We start from the raw sequence: 19,284 nt of genomic DNA, 5'->3' as shown, positions 1-19,284 counted from the left end.
AAGTTTTTTATCCCACCCAGCAGTTGGGAGCCCATGCAGAAAAATCCTGGCATCAGAAGCTCTTGGGAGTTACCCCTAGTGCAGACAACAATGCTCCTGGTGTCCAAATGCCAGGATGTCGCTTCCCAAACCATCAGTGCCCAGTGCCAGGCAGTCATCTCTGAAGCAGATGTTACCTATAAAGGTTTCTCAGCGGTAGCCTGTGCAGGAACAGCATCAAATGGCAATGGCCTACTTACCCTGCCCTCATATGGAGAATGTCATTAGGATGGGAACTTGGGGTTAGTCCTAAGGGTCCATTATGCCCACATGACAAGATTGGAGGGTTTGAAGCCAAGACCCCTCAAGTTCACGTCTGCCCTTTTCTTCGAATGAGGCTTTCCCCAAACCATCAGTTTCTTTTGACCCTCCTCATTTGGCATCTACTGAAACCTATCGACTTTTTCTTAAATCACCAGAGTCCTTGGTCAGATGTACCAGGCAAACACTGAAGGCCACTCTCTTGCCTACGACAGACATTGACCCTCCCCTCAGCTCCTCATTTGAAAGTGTCAACTCTGCTACTCGGGGAGAAGGGGTAGTCAATTTTAATAGTTAAGACATCGATGTTGGCAGGCATAGCATGCCTTCCCTTAGCAAATTCTTCCTTGCCCATTCATAATGCAAATAAAAAGAGTCTATAAGATCACAGAGGGGAGGATTAATAAAATATTGGTGAACAAATTGTATGTTGGCTCCCTCAAGTGCCATTTACAAACAATTGCTATGCTAATTAAAGTCACTCTTGCCTATTCATTAAAACAACCCCCCAAGGTCTGCTTTAAGCCACAGAGCCAACAGTTCTAATAAACTGCTATAGCTTTTGCCTGTACTTAAAACCAAACTCAAATTGTGTTTCTTAACAGATATGTGTATCAGTGATTCAGACCGCTTACTCAGTGGGCTGGCGTTCCTCCTCCAATCCCACTTCTACTTTCTGATATGAAGTCTTGATGGTATTTTTAGCCTACTTGTCCTATTCCTAAATCAAAACTGGGAATTAAACAGTATAATGTATTGGCTAAGAGGTTGAGTGCTGAAGCCAGACAGACCTGAGTTTGAATCTTAGTTGTACTACTAACCGGTTGTATGGGCAAGATACTTAACCTCTCTGAGCCTCCTGTAAATGGGAGCTACTTATCTCATATGGTGTTTGTGAGGATTGTATGAAACAATGCTAACACTACTTAGCACAGTGCCCGGCACCCTGGAATGTCCTCAATGAATAATAGTTTTGTTTGTTTGTTTGTTTTATTATCTTACCTAAGGAGAAGTATTCAGAAGTGCTCCTGAAAGAGCCCTTCCTAATGGCTCTTCCTAATGGCTCCAAGTTCCCATCCTAATGACATTCTCCATATGAGGGCAGGGTAAGTAGGCCATTGCCATTTGATGCTGTTCCTGCACAGGCTACCGCTGATTTCTACTTCAGTCAGGTTAGTGACACTACTTTCTAGCCTGGGCAGCAACTGCCTTCCAGACCTCTGGCTCCTATAGTCATATTTGCAAGGGTGGAGAGATGGCTATAGCCCCGATCATGCTCCATAGGTGGCCACACCCATCTCCATCCTGCCAGTCGTTGAGATGATGGAGCTATTTCTGAAGGTAAGTTCCCTGTTATGGAAACATGCTCTATGGTCAAACACCTCAGGATGAGCTGCTTCACTGGAAGAGGGCTGCCAATCCTGTGATCTGCTTGGGTCTCGGTCCTGACGAACTGTCTCCTTAGATGGTATCATGACAGCGACCCTGCAGAAGACTCTCCCACCCCAACTATTTCAATAGCCCATTGGCTCCAATGTATCAAACACTGCAGTTTCATTGCTTTATGTCTTAAAAACCTGACTAAGTAAAATACAAATATCCCTGGGCTGGCTCCAAACATAAAGCCATCCATCCTCAATTTATCAGATCAGTTTCATAGATTCTTTTCACCTGTGACAGCCAGATTAAAAAAAAAAAAAAATCCTTTAGAGGACGAGCCCAAAGACAGGCATCTGGAAAGGTTCCAGGACAGGAAAAATAAAATGGAAGATGAGTAGAAACCAGAGAAAATTAAGGACATACTTCCCTTTTGCCTCAGACCAGTCCTGTATAGCACACCACACTTGTGTATCAAAGCAGAGGGTCAACATGGTGAGAAGGTCATACTGGTATCTGACTCCTTTACTTTATATCCCTGTCTTCTATTTCACATCCCTGAATTCAGAGCCTTCTCCCCAACAAAGCAGAAGTCAGCTCTACCTATGTTCTGTTTTATAAGTATAATAAATAACCTAATTATTCAGAATTTTCCCCATTAATGCCAAAATTCATCTTCAGAATAAAAAGCTCCTCTGGTTATCAAGATTCTAGCATCTCAGTTTACTCTGGGTCCGATGAATAAATATCAGACATGTGTGGAACCTTCCAGGTGTCTCCCAAGGCAAGTTATAGCCCCAGTTAAGTTGATAAAATGAAGGTGCTCAAGGCAGAGATCAGCCAAGCCATCAACATGCATGTGAAGGAAATCAGCCCCTCTCCGAGACTGCATGTTCGCTTGCTCCTGTACACCCTCCCAGGAGTTCTGGGCTAAGGAGCCTCTGAAGCAGTGTCAGTGTTAGCCTTTGTACCCCAGCCTTAGAATCACCCCTCCCCAACCAGGGGCTCCAGTGTGGCACCACAGTGAGTGCCTGAGATAAAGGTGGATAAAAAGGAAGCAGGTTTTTGCCAACATTGGTGTTTGAGAACATCCTGACCTAGGTAGCTCTCACCTCCCTCTGTGTTTAAGTCTCCTTTACCAACTTTCTTGCTGCAGCAGCAGTCACCTAGATCAATCAAGTAAAGAAGAAAATTAAACCAGGAGAGAAGTTCCTTGAGGTCCAAGGGAAGTCTTGTCTGCAGCCCAGGTATGCCCACCAATCAAATTCCCTGTCTGGAGTGAGTGAAGAGAGCTGGCACCCACACAGGATCAAGGACACAGTAGCCACTTTCAGTAACAACCAGGGTGATGGATGACTATGAGCATTTGGATCAGAGCCTCTTTGGAAATAGCCCGTTGTCTGCTTGCCCAGGGTCTGTAATCATTCACACTACTAGGTTGAAAGGCTTCTGATGACTACATTTCCTTTTCCTGGCAAGGTAACCGGCCCAGCCTGGGCCACCACTGGTTGGCGTGACTGTGTTTAGGAACAGCATCTTCATTTATCACTGCAACAGTAATGGCCACAATGCAAATGTCTGGGGCCCACAAATTACATGTTTTTAAAATTGTGTAGAATGAAAGCTAGGTTTGAAGGGTCATATTTGGTTGCCGTAGAGAGAAAAAGATAGCTAACGCTCTCAACTGAAGTGATTTCTTGGAAATTCTTGGTACTACAACAAGAACATTTTATGCATAAGGCATTTCCCAGGCTATTGCTTACCATATCTCTATATTCCTAAGAACTTTCTATGAAGTCCCTTCATTAGGAACTAATGAAGTTTGGGATAAAAATCGTCCCATGGGCTTCCATCTGTTGACTGAGCCTGTTTTCAAGCAATTGGAATGTTGAGAATATCCAGATCTGAGTGTTTGTAAGTTTATAGGAACCATGTTAAAATAACTGAGTTTAAAACCTAGTTGCATGCAAAATGGGTTGACCCAGAATGGAGACCCAGTTGGTGGAGGAGCAGTAGAATGACCACGAATAATGTCTTTGGGAACAGAGCTGGAAGCAAAGCTATAGCTGATACTGGGACTTCCAAAAGGCAGAATGATTTTGTTTGATAAAATTCCTCACAGCTTTTAAAGGAATTTGTGAACTGAAATAATGACTTGGTTTTAAGAATCTTGAATTATCAATTTTTAACCTGTACTACTTTCCTTATTATACCAACTCACAAAATTAGAGTTTAAAATAAATAAAATTTTGTAAGACCTGGTATCTCTCTTCTTCTTTTTTAATTCTTCAAGGTGACAAAGTGGAAAGAGGAAGAAATAGCCCCTTGGTTATTGGGAAGGACCTTTCTTTTGTGAGTATATATTAGTCTCCTACGGAACATTCCACTATACTGGAGAGGTTGAGAAATGCTAAAAAGTGTTGCTCACCATCCCTAGTATCCAGAGGTTTACAGTGCAGTTTGGAAAAATGAAAGCAGTAAATATATAATTTAAGTGGCAATGACATACTGTAGAAGTCATGGGAAGGCTTAGTGGAAGAAGTACAGCTTATATTGAACATTGAAGGATGGATAGGATATGACTACATACAGAAAAGAGGAAGGGTATTCCAGAAAAAAGCAACATGGGCAAAATCTTGGAATTAGAAATGAACATATTGTGTTTGAGGACAGTGAAAAATACTGTTGTCTTAAGTTTTTCTTTTAAATCATAAAGAGTATGAGGTCAGGTTAGGTTAGAAAGGAGTTTAGGTGGTATCCTCTATTCAGTAGAGACCATTTGCGGCTTTGGACTAGGGAAGTAACACGATGATATCAGTACTTTACAGATATTAAACTGGTAGCAATGTTCATAGTAGAAATGAGTGGAGGAAAGTCTGGAGGTAGGAAATGAGAAACTACTTAGGAAGTTGTCGTCATTGACTCATCTAACCATCCACCCATTTGTTCATCCATCCATCCATCCATCCATTCATCCATCCACGCGTCCGTCTGTCTGTCCGTCCATATGTCCATCTGTCCATCCGTCTATCTATCTGTCCATCCATTCACCTATCTCTCCACTCAACCATCCATTTATTCCAGTAAGCATATAGGTATTTGATAAACTAGGAATGAGATAATGAGAGCTTAGTAGCAAGAAGAGGAAGGGAAGAATATAAGGAACATTCCAAATGAAGAATAAGAGATAAATTTCAAGTTTTCAAACTTCAGATGACTATAAGAAGTGCGATACCACTAATAGAAACACAAAAGTTGTGGAAACATAGACGTTGGGATAAAGAGCTGTTCTGGTTGTATAGAAGAAGGCGAGTTATTAGCATAGCACAGCTTCACAATCTATAAGCAGGTCTGTCACTCACTATAATTCCTGAAATTTTAGTTGAAATGACACTTATATAAATGGGAGGGATTTAAAGTATGACATGGAGATTAGACCAGATACAACTATGCTCTCTGCTCAATCTGAGATCTCATGAATTAGGAAAGGTTCTTTGCTGATGAAATTACCATCAAGCAATATCAACTTGGAGGACACCTTGTCCTATCTCCCATCCATTACTTTGATGGCACTCATAATAAATGGTCATCGAGCTTATGCTTGAAATTGAAATAAGCTCAGAACTTCCCAAGGCAGCTCTGTTACATTTTCAGACTGCTCTGTTAGGAAGTTTTTCACTAAGTAGAGCTGAAATTGATATTGTTCTGTGTAAGTATACCACAAGACAATTGCGATCCTTTTTCCTCATAAAAACCCTAAAGAGGGTTGAAAGTAGTGATTATAATCAGTCAAGTCTCTTTTTATGACACATTTCATGCATCTGGGTCATATCTACAGTCTACAAGGGGTCTGCTTTTCAAGCCTAAAGCCATCTAATTCCCTGACTCACCTGGAGGCCCAGGGAGGCCTTGTTGTCCTGGTAATCCATCAATTCCTTGGTCTCCGGGAAGCCCACGAGGTCCAGGAGATCCTGGTAGCCCAATTCCTGGGAGGCCAGGTGGACCACTGTGGCCTTTTACACCAGGCAGTCCTGGTAACCCCTTTTCACCTGGGAAGCCCTGTCCACCATCTCCCTAGACAACACATAAGAAAGAATGAAAGCCCAATTTAGAGACTAAGCTGGAGAGTCCTCTGACCATAGGAAAGAGGCAACCAGTGTGAACAGTGCTTTGTTTTTTGTTGAAATTCTCTGTCACTCTAGTTTATCAATTAATTCCTCTGAGTTTAGTTAATGAGAATGAAGCTTGTCAGCCCTGGGTGTTCTGATAATGCAAAAGGCTCTGGATCAGTGGGGGTCACAGAAAGCAGCTGGATTATTTGCAAGGGAAAGCTACTGAGAAGCTGAAGCATTTTAAGTGATATGGTCCATTGTTACTCGCATTTATTAAATGAGACAGTAACCCATTCTGAGAAAAAGATTCCCATTTTACAGAAAGGAAAAACACAGAGCAAGAAGTGTCAGTGGCTAAGGCAGGAAAAGAGGTTCTGGCATTTGTGACAACATGGATGGATCCTGAGAGTATAATGCTAAGCGAAATAAGTCAGACAGAAAAAGCAGAGAACCATATGATTTCACTGATATGTGGTATATGAACTAAAAACAACAAAAGAACAAGACAAACAAATGAGAAACAAAAACTCATAGACACCGACAATAGTTTAGTGGTTACCAGAGGGTAAGGGGGGTGGGGGATGGGAGATGAGGGTAAGGGGGATCAAATATATGGTGATGGAAGGAGAACGGACTCTGGGTGGAGAACACACAATGGGATTTATAGATGATGTAACACAGAATTGTACACCTGAAATCTATGTAATTTTACTAACTATTGTCACCCCAATAAACTTGAATTTAAAAAAAAAAAAGAGATTCTGGACTCTCTGTTTTGCCCCGTCTAATGGTCTAGTGGCTACCAGACATCCCCCGCCCTCAACCCCAAGTCAGATGTGAGGATTTATAGAGCTAATCACCCAGGAATGATCAACTTACCGGAAGTCCTGGCAGACCTGGTAAACCTGGTATTCCATCCTTGCCTGGTGCTCCTGTCTCACCCGGGAGCCCCTGGGGACCAGGATCACCCTGCTCTCCTGGCATCCCTGATCTTGTACTGAGGGTTGATTCCCCTTTCTCTCCTTTGGGACCTGTAGGACCTTGAGGCCCAAATAAACCCTGACGAAGAGACAAACGGGAATGATCAGGAGATGCAGATTTCATAGAATTCTGGCACCTAGCATAAGTCTGACCTAAAGCAGGTCCTTGGGTATATTTTGGCAATGTTCTACACAATTGATTATGTCATTATCTTGGATTATAATTGTCCATTTATTTTGCTATCCTTTCTAAATTTTGAAATCTTTGAGGATGGTAACCTTGTCTTAATTCCAGTTTTACCTTCAGGGCCCAGCATGGTGCTAGGCAAATAATTTTCTGGAAAGAAGGGAGGGATTAAGAGGGGGAGGGAGGGAACATAGGTAGGTTAAAGCAGAAAGGGACTTTAGAGATCATCTAGTCCCACTTATTCATATTACAGATCAAAAACCTGAAGCTTTGTTTTATCCCATCTTTCTTTTGTGCGTCTTGGGAAAGTGATGGGCAAGGAGTGAGGGGCACTTGAAAGCTCCCATTGTACCTTCAGGGCCAAAGTTTGGCCAGACTTAGACTTACTGGAGCCCCTGATGGTCCCTGTGCGCCCCCAGAGCCTGGATCTCCTCTGGTCCCTTTAAGGCCTGGAAGGCCTATGCGACCTAGTGGCCCAGGCAGGCCTGGCACCCCGGGTGGTCCAGTGTTGGAGACACCACCATCACAAGCACAAAAACCCAAGTCCCCTGGGGAAAATAAAAGACAACGTTAAACAAAGTAGGCCATCTTTCCAAAAAGAAGGAAGATCTGACAGTAGTAATGTGTGACTTAAACAACTCCATGCAGGCAATCAAAAGTCTTGTGAACAGACTCAAATGAACTAGGTTCACTCTCCATCAAAGCACATCTGTGCTAGTAATTTGGATTTCATTAGTTGGGATAGGGACCAGCCATCAGTGAGTCTAATGTACAGCCAGCATTGAGAACCGCTGACCTATGCTAACTAAATGACACTCTGGAATCCAAGACACTCAAAGGTTTTCTTCACCAAAATGTCTTTCCCCCTGTCTTTTGTACACAGAGACAAATACCAAATAAACTGATGATAGTAGGCTCTTCAGCAAAGCACCTGAAGAGGTATTAAGGAGTCACTACACTAGCACGGGACCCCAGCCACCTATACTTCCCATGCTTACAGTCTGGAAAATGAGAATTTGGACCAACATAGGTGACTCTGAGTTCCCATTAGATCCTGAAGGGCCTCTTCTTACTTTTAGAAAAGTGATAATGCCTAAAACCCTGAGAGAACAGTCTGTTCTCTAAATTAGCATTTCTCAAGTGTGATCCATAGACCTTCTGCACGAGTCACCTGTGATGTTTGTTTATAAGGAAGTTTGCTGGGCCTCACCTCAGGCCAAGTGAGTCAGACTCTCAGGAGGCCAGACCCAATAATTTAATTTTTAGTAATCTTCCTTAGGTCATTCTCATGTATAATGAAGCTTGAGACTCACTATCACTGTTAGAGAAAATCTTCTGGCCCCATGGGAACATAGCAGGGGAAGCATTAGAATTGTCCCTCTTTAAGGAGTGAGAGTGGTATCAAGAAGTACACTAGCTCTGTAGTGAGTCAGGGAAGGGATAAGGTTAATATCCTAAGTCAAGACTTGCAACTTAATGTCCTTTGCCCCGAATAGTCATTCTTGGATGTGAATAGTAGAGATGAAGCTTTCAAAACCTTCTGAACTAGCTCCTATACTTAGGTAGTGACATTTTATAACAGGACGCTGAGAAAAGAGAGGAGTTAGGACCTCTCTGAGTTTGAGGAGAGCTGTGAATTACTTGAGAGAAGAGGAGAGACCTCAGGTACCTGAAATCACTAGGGTCTCCCCAAACCTTTCTTCAGCCAGTAGTTTCACCTCTTCCTCTACCCTGCCTGGCCAGCAACTATATTGAATTGATTTATTTGAGCTTTAGCATCTTCCTCTCAGAGTATGAAACGGAGGAATGATCCAAAAGCAGCAAGAAGATGGAGAGAACAGTACAGCTGAAGGCCAGAGTCATCAATCAGTCCTTCAGTGGGGCCTGAAGTTGTTTTCCTGAAGCCAGTTGGCTTTTTCAGAGTGCCAGATCTGGACTGGTTCAGAACCCTTTCATTCAAGCTGAAGGTAATAAGTAACTTCTGCCCTTGGATTTGCAAACACAGGGATTGAATCATGTGTTAGTTAACACCCTGGGCTGCTGGCATAGCTTCTGCTGGTGGAGAGGGTAGGAAGAGTAGCCTGTAAGTTACTTTGTCCTGTGTGACCTCGATTGCCAACCTTAGTCTTAGAGCCCTAAATATAGCACTTCCAATAATCCTATAATCAAATCCCCAGTCAAGATCCAAGATTGCTTCTGTTCAAGTTCCTAAAGTTGGTTTGCTCATTCCGCAGAAAGCCTTCCTCAGGGAGTTTGGGGAACAAAACACCCAAAGGGAAAAAATCACCTTTTATTCCTTTGAGGCCTTGGTTTCCTTTTTGACCTCGTTCTCCTTGGAGACCAGGGAACCCTGGCTGTGTGTTCTGTAGGGTTCCTGTCTCAAATGCTGGATCTTCGGAAAAAAAGAAACATAAAACATTGGCTCCTTACGTGAGCCTGGGCTCATTTGACCCAGCACAGCAGCTAAGTCACCAAAGCCTCGGTTCTCAAGGCTCAACAACCAGAGCAGAGACCACACCCCCCACCAAAAAAAAAATCCAAGACAGGGTCTTGAAGTCTGGAACAAGTTCATCCTTTGTTGGCTCGATTCACTCTATTACTACTTACAGAATGTCTACCATGTTCTAGGCACTGGACCAGACCCTGGGGATATAGGAATGACCAAGGCAGCTTCAGTAACTCAGCAATCCCAATGTCTGTCCCAGAGAGTCCTCTTCGGACAAAAAAGGAAATGGATGCAAAGTGCAGTGGTCATGGGATTTAGGTTACAAAGAAACATACTGAGCATATTTCCAGTCTTCCACTTAGAATCTAGAATCCCATACTCAAGAAGAAGATCTACAGAGAATAAGCCCTGTGGAGGCTTTTAGCAGCCACCTTGAGGATCCATGCCTGGCTGCCCAGTTCTCAGGCTCTCAGCCCACCCCTGAGGACCAGGGAAGACTTGAAAGAGCCAACACTTCTTCTTTAGGAGCTGCAAGACCAGAGGCCTAGGGGCTGAGAAAAGTGAAGCATGGAGTGAAATGAGTACAAAGGTCAGAAGGCATCAGGTAGTATTTGGTCATTGAAATGGCCCAAGCTTGCTTGTTTCTTGATGAGCATTGTGACTGCTGTGGTTGCTAAATTGTAGAGGCAGGACTCTGACTCAGAGAGGATGGGGCCTTCATCACTGCCCCTCTGCAGTTGTCACGTGTCCTGTCTTAGCTGTTTCGTCTGTGAAATTCGCCTTCCCTCAAAAATCATGACTGTTCTGCAGTCTGGATCACACCTGAGTCTCAAGACCAAAGAGAAAAATGAACAACTTACCAGGTGGGCCAGGTAGGCCTGGTAAGCCAGGTAGGCCTGGCAAACCGTCTTTACCAGGAAGGCCAGCTGCCCCAATTGTGGTATGACCTGGGTTTCCTTTGTCTCCTTTCAGTCCTGGAACTCCCTGGGGACCTAGGGCACCTGGCACACCTGGAAAGATAAGCCCACACAAAAATGCTAGTCATGTCACCCTACTTACTCTTCAGGGGTATTCCACTCAGTGGCATAGGTTGGAAACTACCTCCAAGGGAAGAATTTGGGAAAGCATTTACCCTTCTCTCACATCAGAGTTAGGAGCGTCCTTAGGAATCACTTAGCCTAAACTCTTAGGAAATTAAGGCCCGAAGACATAAGAAAACTTAGTCAGGGGCACAGAGCTTCTTCATGGCAAACCTGAGAGGGAAACCTGGGTCTCTAGTCTCCCACTTCTCGATTTGGTCCACTTTGGTGCTAGGATCAGCTGTACCTCTTCTAAGTGGCTGGTTTAAAAGCACAGGTATCTTTACAGAGGCCCATCTCTAAGGAATTTAGAAGCTGATACCTTTAAAAGTAATGTCTGAGGTTTTCTATTTGGGACATCACTGCCTCCCAGACTCTGATATGTCTTTTCTATTTTTACTACTATAGAATGACATATGGGTATTCCCCTCCAATGACTGTTATAAGGGTATCATCGATAGGACGATGGGGCCATTTAATGCCTGAGTTATACACAGAGTACGGGTTGGGGTACAAACTTTCCTCTGGCCTTTTGTTGTCCCCTATCGGAAAACATCAACTGGGATGGTACATCCTCAGAAGAGTGACAGGGCTCTGGAAGTCCAACCCAGGCCCCTCTGGCTGCTGCAAACCTCAATGAGTCTGGGATTGCCTGTTTAGCTATGGTACATTATTGAGGCCAAAGGAAAGCTTGCCACTCAGACCTTCTCCTCATATACATTAGCCTTGGGCTGGCAGTGGTGAGCTCACTGACTACAGTCAACCTTTCCTTTGACTTTGGCTAGGTATGTACCAGACACAGAGGTATAGAAGGAGATGCTGGGCACCAGAGTGTAGATGGGACTGATTTGTGCAGGAGGTGAGTTAGTTTGTTTTACCTGGTAAAGCTGGTAAGCCAGGTGTACCAGAAGAGCCAGGCAGGCCCTGGATGCCTTCATCACCTTTAAGTCCTGGAAGGCCTGGCATACCAGGGTCTCCAGGATAACCTGACATTGCAATGAAAAAAAAAAAAGTAGTAAGCAAACCCAGAGGATGTCCACAAATGCCACAAAATGACTAAGAAGAGTTACAAGAAGATGTCTTCAGTTAGAAGTGCCTTTGTTGGGCTGGCCCGGTGGTTCAGGTGGTTGGAGTGCTGTGCTCCTAACACCAAAGTCGCCAGTTTGATTCCCACATGGGCCAGTGAGCTGCGCCCTCTACAGCTAAGATTGTGAACAACAGCTCTCCCTGGAGCTGGGCTGCTGTGAGCAGCAGAGGGCCAAAGAGAGCTGCTGTGAGCAGCTGACCGCCGCCCGCCCACCGGGGACCCACTGCCTCAGCTGGGGGGAGAACAAGACTCATAATACCAGCATGGGCCAGGGAGCTGTGTCCTACACAACTAGACTGAGAAACAACGGCTTGAACCGGAGTTGGGGGGGGGAGGTGGAAGAAGGGGAAAAAAAAAGATTAACTCAAAATGTCATATAGATTTAAAATGTAAAAGCTAAACTATATATATATATATATATATATATATATATATTTAAAAAGTGCCTTTGTTGCCCTTCATAGGTCTCTCAGATGCTAATGGCCTCACATGATGGTGGGCTTACTTGAACTCCAAGGCTCCAAGCTCCACTAGTGTTCACCAGGGCTTGCCTTCCATGATAAGATCTGGTAAGTACTAGGAAGTGTCTTCTACTACTAGTAGTAAATCTGTTGTAATGCCTCATTTTGGTTAAGGTGTTAAAGTCTACTGTTCATGTTATACACACATAGGTTTCTGAAACCTGGGAGTGGAACACAGGAAGCCACTGTCAACCATTAACATCTCTGCTTTAACGAGTTTGCTGGGCAGGGCATGGGCCTGGGAGGATGAGAGGAGAGAGATACAGTGGTACCTTGGTTTTCGAACATAATCCACGAGTTCTGAACCTTTCGAAAACAGCCGACAGCTAGGCCTCAGGATCTGAGTCGTGTTCGAAAACCGAAGCATTTACTTCCGGGTTTATGGCATTAATAAACCAAAATATTCGTCAATAGAGACGTTTGAAAACTGAGGTACCACTATAATTTGTAAGACCCAGGTGGAGGAGGCATCATAGTAGAAGGCTTTTGTCAAGCAAGAAGTAGCTGGGACCAGTGGGCATCTGGATCTTTGGAGAAGCCAACGGGAAGAGTTGGGCACACACAGTAACCCAAACAAGGAGAGATGAAGACAAATTCAAAATGTCATACTGCTGAGGGCTATCAACCACTTGCTCCCCTAGCAAGATACTTTGCCACTTCCAATGAAATTATTAAGCTCCAGCATGCATGGGATTATGTAGATGAGACCCCAAGTGTCCCATAATTTCGGGCTGAAGTCAGCCTATCCGGGGAGGATATCAATCCTTCCCTAAGCATCACTAGAGAAAACATTTTTAGCAAATTCAGGCCCAGGCCAAGCCAAATCGTAGTGGACCCAATACAAAAATGGAGTGCAGGCCGTGGTTTCTTTCCCCAAGACATTAGCTTCATTCCCCAAGTTCAGGACCCACGAGGGGCCCTGGAATTGTTGGGTTCAGCAGTAATCCAGTGGCTGACAAAGCATTCTTTTAACAATTACAGAGGATATAGAATTTAACTCCCTGTCTTTTCTTCTCTACTCAAATCAAAGAAAAGTTGCACCTGAGATCACAGCACCATCTGTATCAACGAAAACATCTGGGCCTGGCAGACCAATGCCACCTTTTTCGCCCTGCAAAGATGAAATACATTAAACATAAACATTTCCGTGACCCCATTACCCAAGATCTATGTGTCCTCAAAGCCATTCCCCAGAAAAATGGAAGGTTCCTCCTTTTTATAACCCCTGATTTCCAGGGCCAACTAGTCCATAGGTTAATTTCAAAGTCCTATTAATTTAAGATGAAAGCAACGCAAGGCAGGCCAGAGGCCTGACACTCAATTGCAAACCTGTCAAGGACAAGGGATCCCAATTTTATTTTGCAACCTGACTCCAGGACAATGTGCTTTTGGGCTTGAGAAATGTATCACAGGAATAGACAACACAGCTGCACCCAAGACGTGCTAAGCAGGGAGCAGAGTTTTAACTTTCTTCCTAGTCTCAGCAGGCCTGGGACTCTGCTACTGTCACTGCCCTTGTTAGTGGATGATGCCAGGCAGAGAAGTCAAAAGAGTCCTAATTCACCCAAAAGAGGGACTTGGTTACCAAAATCAGATTCGGTGGCATATCCAGGGTGGGGTAGTGGGAGTTGTCTGCCCCAGGGGCAGGCGATAAGGGGATGCATTGTTTGTAGAGAATTTAAGAACAGTAATGAAACTGAAAAGTTGTCAATTCTAAGTAATGTCAATAACAAAATATTCCTCCTTGTAGGGATAGATTTGTTCCCACAGCCCACCCCTTTAGTCTACCACTGATCACGTGATATCTAAAGAATGTTCATCAGTTTTGTGTGTTCAAAGTAGTATGCATACATTTCATGTGAAAAGAGTGACATTTAAAATGTGAAAATATTAAAAAAACAAAAAAACAAAAAATCTTCATCTCATAGACAGGCATTTGTTATGGTCGTGCCCCCCCACCCCCAATTCATGTTGAAAACCTAATGCCCAAGGTGATGGTCTTAGGAGGTAGGGTCTTTGGGAGTTGACTGGGTCATGAGGGCAGAGCCCCCACGATTGGAATCAGTGCCCTAATAAAAGAAGACTGAGAGAGCTAGCTCGCCCTTTCCACCATGTGAGGACACAGTAAGAAGCAAGCAGTTTGCAAGCTGGAAGAGGGCCTTCACCAGAACCCAACCTTACTGGCACCCTCATCTCAGACATTCAATCTCCAAAACTGTGAGCAATAATTTTCTGTTGTTTATAAGCCATCAGTCTGCAATATTTTGTTATAGTAGCCCAAATGGACTAAACAGCACCTATGGTGATTCTTCACCCTTCCATCTCCCTGATCCTGGATTTTCACTTCCCAACAATATTACCTTAATTCCTGGCAATCCATTAAGCCCAGGGAAACCTGAGGACCCCTTCTTGCCCTGTGAAAGAAACATATTTACAACTAAGAGCATTAAGAGGGGCTGGTTTTTGGGTTAGGCCCCGGGGAAATGACACAGGGATCTTGGGGGGCATGTGTGGATTCAACCCAACTCTGGAATTTGTAAAATGTTTCAGAAGGCAATATGGCACACTAGGTCGCCAACTTGCATGTTAGGAGGTACAAGGGCCACAAGGCTAGAGATGAATACAAGCGGGCTGGCCTTGCTAGGCCCTGATAACATGTTAAAGTGTGGCTACATCATAGCATGGCATGGTATAGCACCGAACTTAACACTGGATACTCATATTCTTGGCTGCAAACAGAAGAAGAGAGTGGCTGAGATTATGCCAATCAAAGGGAGGTAGACAATTTGCATTACAAACAGTGTCTCCCCTTGGACTGATGGCCATAATCAGTAAAGCAATGGGACCTTTTGACTCAGATTTTATACACCAAGGCTTTAATGATATTAACCAAAATACCTGACTCCCTGGAGGGCCTGGGACTCCTTCTGAACCCATGGGACCCTGTAAAGAGAATAGAGGCATCTTAGAAAGATTAATAGCCCACACCAGAAAAAGCCACTAGACTTACGTAACAAAGCTATCCAACTGAGTTCAGGATTTAGCGGCTCCTAAAATCAGGTAAGAGAATGTTCCTAGACCTAGCTTAATGACTTCTTTCTAAACACTAATCCATCAGGCTGAATAGCCACACAGAGCATTTTTAAAGAGCTAAATAAATGGAAACATTTTAAGTACTAGGTGGAATTTGGTAGACAGGCTGGGTGGTATTACACTTAGACTGCATTAGTTCCAAGTCATGAGATTTTTAAATAGATTGTGGAAGGGCCACTAGTCTCTCACCCCAAATGAATTGTTTGTTGGTGATTATGAGTTTTTCAAGACAAGAGAGTAGGGAAAAGTAGAGAAAGAAATGGCAGGGTAATGGACGAACATTTCTGAGTACTCAAAAGACTCTTTAACAAGCTTCATGACCAAACTAAAAACACAATTCTCTAAAATGTTACTTCTTTAAGGCTAAGGTCAGCCAATTGCTTACAGCCTAGCAGCCAGGTGTCTGAAGCTAGGGATCAGAGAGGCTAACAGTTAATTTTTTCCACTTGAAGTAAGATTATTACTGGAAACTTTCACTCCAAATATCACTACGGTCGAGAACTTTCCAGGCTTGTTTCTGTTCCACAAAGATTGCCCTTGGACCTCTTTCTTCCATTCATCAAATGTCCACCTTCCCTCAGGATAGAATGGAATGAAAGTAAGACAACACACACATAATTATTTAGCTCAAAAGATAATTATACATGAAGACAAGGAGAGTAAATAGGCTGAGGAGTCATCTAGTGTAAGGGGTACATCACTTCTTATTCAAGGGAGCCACTAAGTCAAGGGAATGGGGCAAAGTGGAAAGAAGGAAGTCTTAGGGACAAGCTAGAAGTTTGAGGAAGAGAAACAAGAGAGGCTTAAGTGGCCATCATGTTACATAACATAAAGATGCCAACAGGGAATAAAATAAACCAGGTGACTTAACAGACCCAGGCAAGCAACATTTCAGGATCTTACCCTAGGTCCTGGCAGACCAGGGATTCCCTTTTCTCCTTCTTCTCCAGCAGTTCCAAATCCCTATAGGGAAAAAAAAAAGAAACCATAAATTATAACATTCATTTCCTCATAGGTCTCCTAACTCAATCCAAAGCAAGTAGGTAATTTCAACCAGCTCCAGTGTCCCACTGGGGAGGCTTACCATGCTGAGTCTGTTGTCACTTCCTGAGATGTACATAGGGTGTGAATATAATTTGGACTATTCATTTAAGGTTCCTTTTTGGTTCCAGAAATAATATCTTCTCCCCCAAACACTATTATGTGTAGTTATAGCAACATGGGCTAACAGCATAGAAATAATGAAATATCTGACCTCGTTGACTTTGCATATGGGGAGACTAACACTCAGAAGGGCTAAGCATCCTTTCCATGAGAACAGGCTGCCTTCCACCATCTAGGAGCGTGGTTCTTTGACCCACAAATGGAGAATTGTGTTAATCCTCGGGGGTCATTATTAGAGGAGGGAGCTTTTGCCCTTTGGAGATACGATGACTGCAATATCATCCTCAGTGGGAAGGAGTTTTTCTATCTTGGTCTAGAATCCTGCAGGCCCTAGGAGCATTCCAAAGGGGACTGTGACATGGTCTCCAACCCCTCTTGCCCTGCTCACAGTAGGTGAGAGTTTACAGACCTCATGACTTACAGCCCTCATGGACATGACTTTGGACATGACTCTATGAAGAAGCCAAAATCCAAAACGTAGAGTGAGTGAGAAAGAGTTTTCTCTCCTCTGGGTCTAAGGCAAGCATATTCTGGGCCCTTGAGGTACAGAAGAGTTCATTACCTAAGTGGATAAAGTCTTTCACAACAAACGGAATCGAGGGCATTTTGTAGTTATTGTTTAAATTTTGACTTTCTGGAACATAGATTTTGGCAAACAACATTTAGGTCTATTGTGAGAGTAAAGGAGGCAGTGAAGCTTTCTTACATGTAAGTTTGTGATAGATGCTACATGTCACTGTGGCACATTACCTGTTGTCCTCTTGGTATGACTTGGCTCAGCTTGTTGTGAAAGCACTGCTCCAATCCCATTTGTAGTTTTTACTTCCTCTTATATACCCAGAACATTCCCATGGGCACTGAAAACTGGCTTGAATAGCCCTTGGCTTTCTAGGGCCAAAGAGTTTTTTTTTGTTTTTTAATGTTGGTTGTTTTATTGTCTTTTTATTGGGGGAGAGTATGTGTCTGTGAAGGGTCTGATACAAAGAAAGCTTTGGTTTCTATTTGCTTTTCTTTACATCTATAGCTGTGTGTCAAGTAGCTGAGAACTCATGCCAAATAGGATTTCTGTTTGAAAGGCCTGTGGATGAAACGGAATGCAAAGTTATTTGAAATCTTCGTTGTGTATCTCAAATTGGAAATCACAGCATGCTGCCACATGGTGGAATGTGTCTATTGGCCTCTGAAGTCACACACTTCATGCAGCCTTCCCAGCCTGTCCATGGAAGCGCTGGCAGCCCATGTTGCCCCAAACTCTTAAAGCGCTAAGATGAGTTATATGTGAAAGTTTGTAAGCAGAAGGCCTATATCACACTCCTGTCTCCATCAAGACACATCACTGCAGACTGAACACGTACAAGGTGGTCCAATACATCGTTGATGAATGAAATGGAATAATGACCCAGAGAACAAAACTGTTACAAAGGGTCAAGGGAAGAATGTCCAGGAACTGTCTTGTGCCCCCACCTATCTTCCCACAGTTGTAAAGACAAGCGGGCCTTGTCTTCCTTCAGAAAACAGAAAGAGCCGCTGGACTCTTGCTTTCTCAGAGAGAGGGTCTGAGAACTTGCACTACAATGTGAACAAAAATAAGTGCACAAAAAGGTTAAAAAGAAAAAAAAAACATTAAAGACAGTAATTTGTGAGTATGGGTTAAAGCCAATAAGAAATACAACTTGGCAAGATTTTGGGCTGTGGGCTCAGCTTGTCTCCTAGCACAGGGAGGCACCGTACAGGACCCTGCTGTTCTCGCAAGATGTCCTGGGATCCGGCCCTGTCACAACTAGACCTCGTCATGAGCTGTCCTATGCCCTCTGCTCCCTTCTCACCCATGGCCAGGAAAGCTTCATGAGAGCACTAGCTTGGATGTTTACAAGCCCGTTTTCCAGGGCCCTGGTCTTCTGGTACTTTTGGTTGAAAGATATTAATGGCTTGGCAAATAACTCAATTTCAGTCACTTGGTCAGAAGTAAGGGGGGATGACACAATCACTGAGGCAGGATAAGGAGGGTGGTGCTAGAAAAAGGCAAGCTGAGTTACAAAAATAGTCATGGGGATGTAAAGTACAGCATAGGGAATATAGTCAATAATGTAGTAATAACTCTGTATGGTGACAATGGGTACTAGATATCGCTGTGATCACTTCGTAAGGTATACACACGTCTAAGCATATGTTGTGCACCTGAAACTAATATAACATTGTATGTTAACTATAATTAAAAACTAAATATAAAAAATAAACAAAAATTAAACATCGTTAAGAAAGAGAGAAAGAAAGAACGAAAGAAAGAAAGAAAGAACGAAAGAAGAAAGAAAGAAAGAAAGAAAGAAAGAAAGAAAGAAAGAAAGAAAGAAAGAAAGAAAGAAAGAAAGAAAGAAAGAAAGAAAGAAAGAAAGAAAGAAAGAAAGAAAGAGGCAAGCTGCAAACACCAGGCTGCAACCAGAGGGTGTCAGGCCCCACTCTCGTGCGACAGACATTGTGGCCACGGGTTCTCAGAGGCATGCTCTCCTGAGAGGCAGGCCACTACACTGTCACACACTGCGCGCGCTTGTCCCCCAACCCAAACGACTCCCCACAGCCCTGCCCGGTGAAGGCAATGGACATGGCTAGACCCCTCTCCACAGCAAGGGCGGCTTCTCTAACTGAGGAAGTCAGAAGGGAGGCTGAAGCATGAAAAGGGGAGTGAGACCGTGGGGGAGGAGGTGGGGAGGGATTTGTGGTGATATTTTGGAAGCTACACTGCAGAAATCTGTTCTACTTGGCACTGCAAGGGTGACTTGAGATTTGCAACTTTAGAGGTTAGGAAGTCTTTCTCAACTCTGGCCCTGTCACACTGCTGCTATTGCCCCGCAGGGCACCATGGCTCAGGGCCCAGCCTAAGTCTGGCAAGCGGGCTCCTCCTCCAAAGGACCTACCTGAAGTGCCTGCAAAGCCTGGTGCT

General features: G+C 43.8%; 1 protein-coding gene across 1 annotated transcript in view; it reads right to left on the bottom strand.

The window, feature by feature from the left end:
- COL4A6 (collagen type IV alpha 6 chain) overlaps nt 1–19,284 on the bottom strand; it is a 370,097-nt gene that overhangs the window by 25,907 nt on the left and 324,906 nt on the right. The window contains exons 14-24 of the mRNA XM_033106506.1: nt 16,086–16,145; nt 14,988–15,032; nt 14,450–14,503; nt 13,131–13,200; nt 11,360–11,467; nt 10,263–10,412; nt 9,244–9,348; nt 7,344–7,504; nt 6,669–6,848; nt 5,568–5,751; nt 2,790–2,843 (exon numbers count right to left, since the gene is read on the bottom strand). Of these exons, the coding sequence (XP_032962397.1) occupies nt 2,790–2,843; nt 5,568–5,751; nt 6,669–6,848; nt 7,344–7,504; nt 9,244–9,348; nt 10,263–10,412; nt 11,360–11,467; nt 13,131–13,200; nt 14,450–14,503; nt 14,988–15,032; nt 16,086–16,145 (1,171 nt within the window). The remainder of the gene's footprint in view (nt 1–2,789; nt 2,844–5,567; nt 5,752–6,668; nt 6,849–7,343; nt 7,505–9,243; nt 9,349–10,262; nt 10,413–11,359; nt 11,468–13,130; nt 13,201–14,449; nt 14,504–14,987; nt 15,033–16,085; nt 16,146–19,284) is intronic.

This window comes from Rhinolophus ferrumequinum, chromosome X (genome assembly GCF_004115265.2).
Source record: "Rhinolophus ferrumequinum isolate MPI-CBG mRhiFer1 chromosome X, mRhiFer1_v1.p, whole genome shotgun sequence".
Taxonomy (NCBI): Eukaryota; Metazoa; Chordata; class Mammalia; order Chiroptera; family Rhinolophidae; genus Rhinolophus; species Rhinolophus ferrumequinum.
Note: the sequence above shows the minus strand (reverse complement) of the source record. Positions and strands in the feature narration are given on the sequence as shown.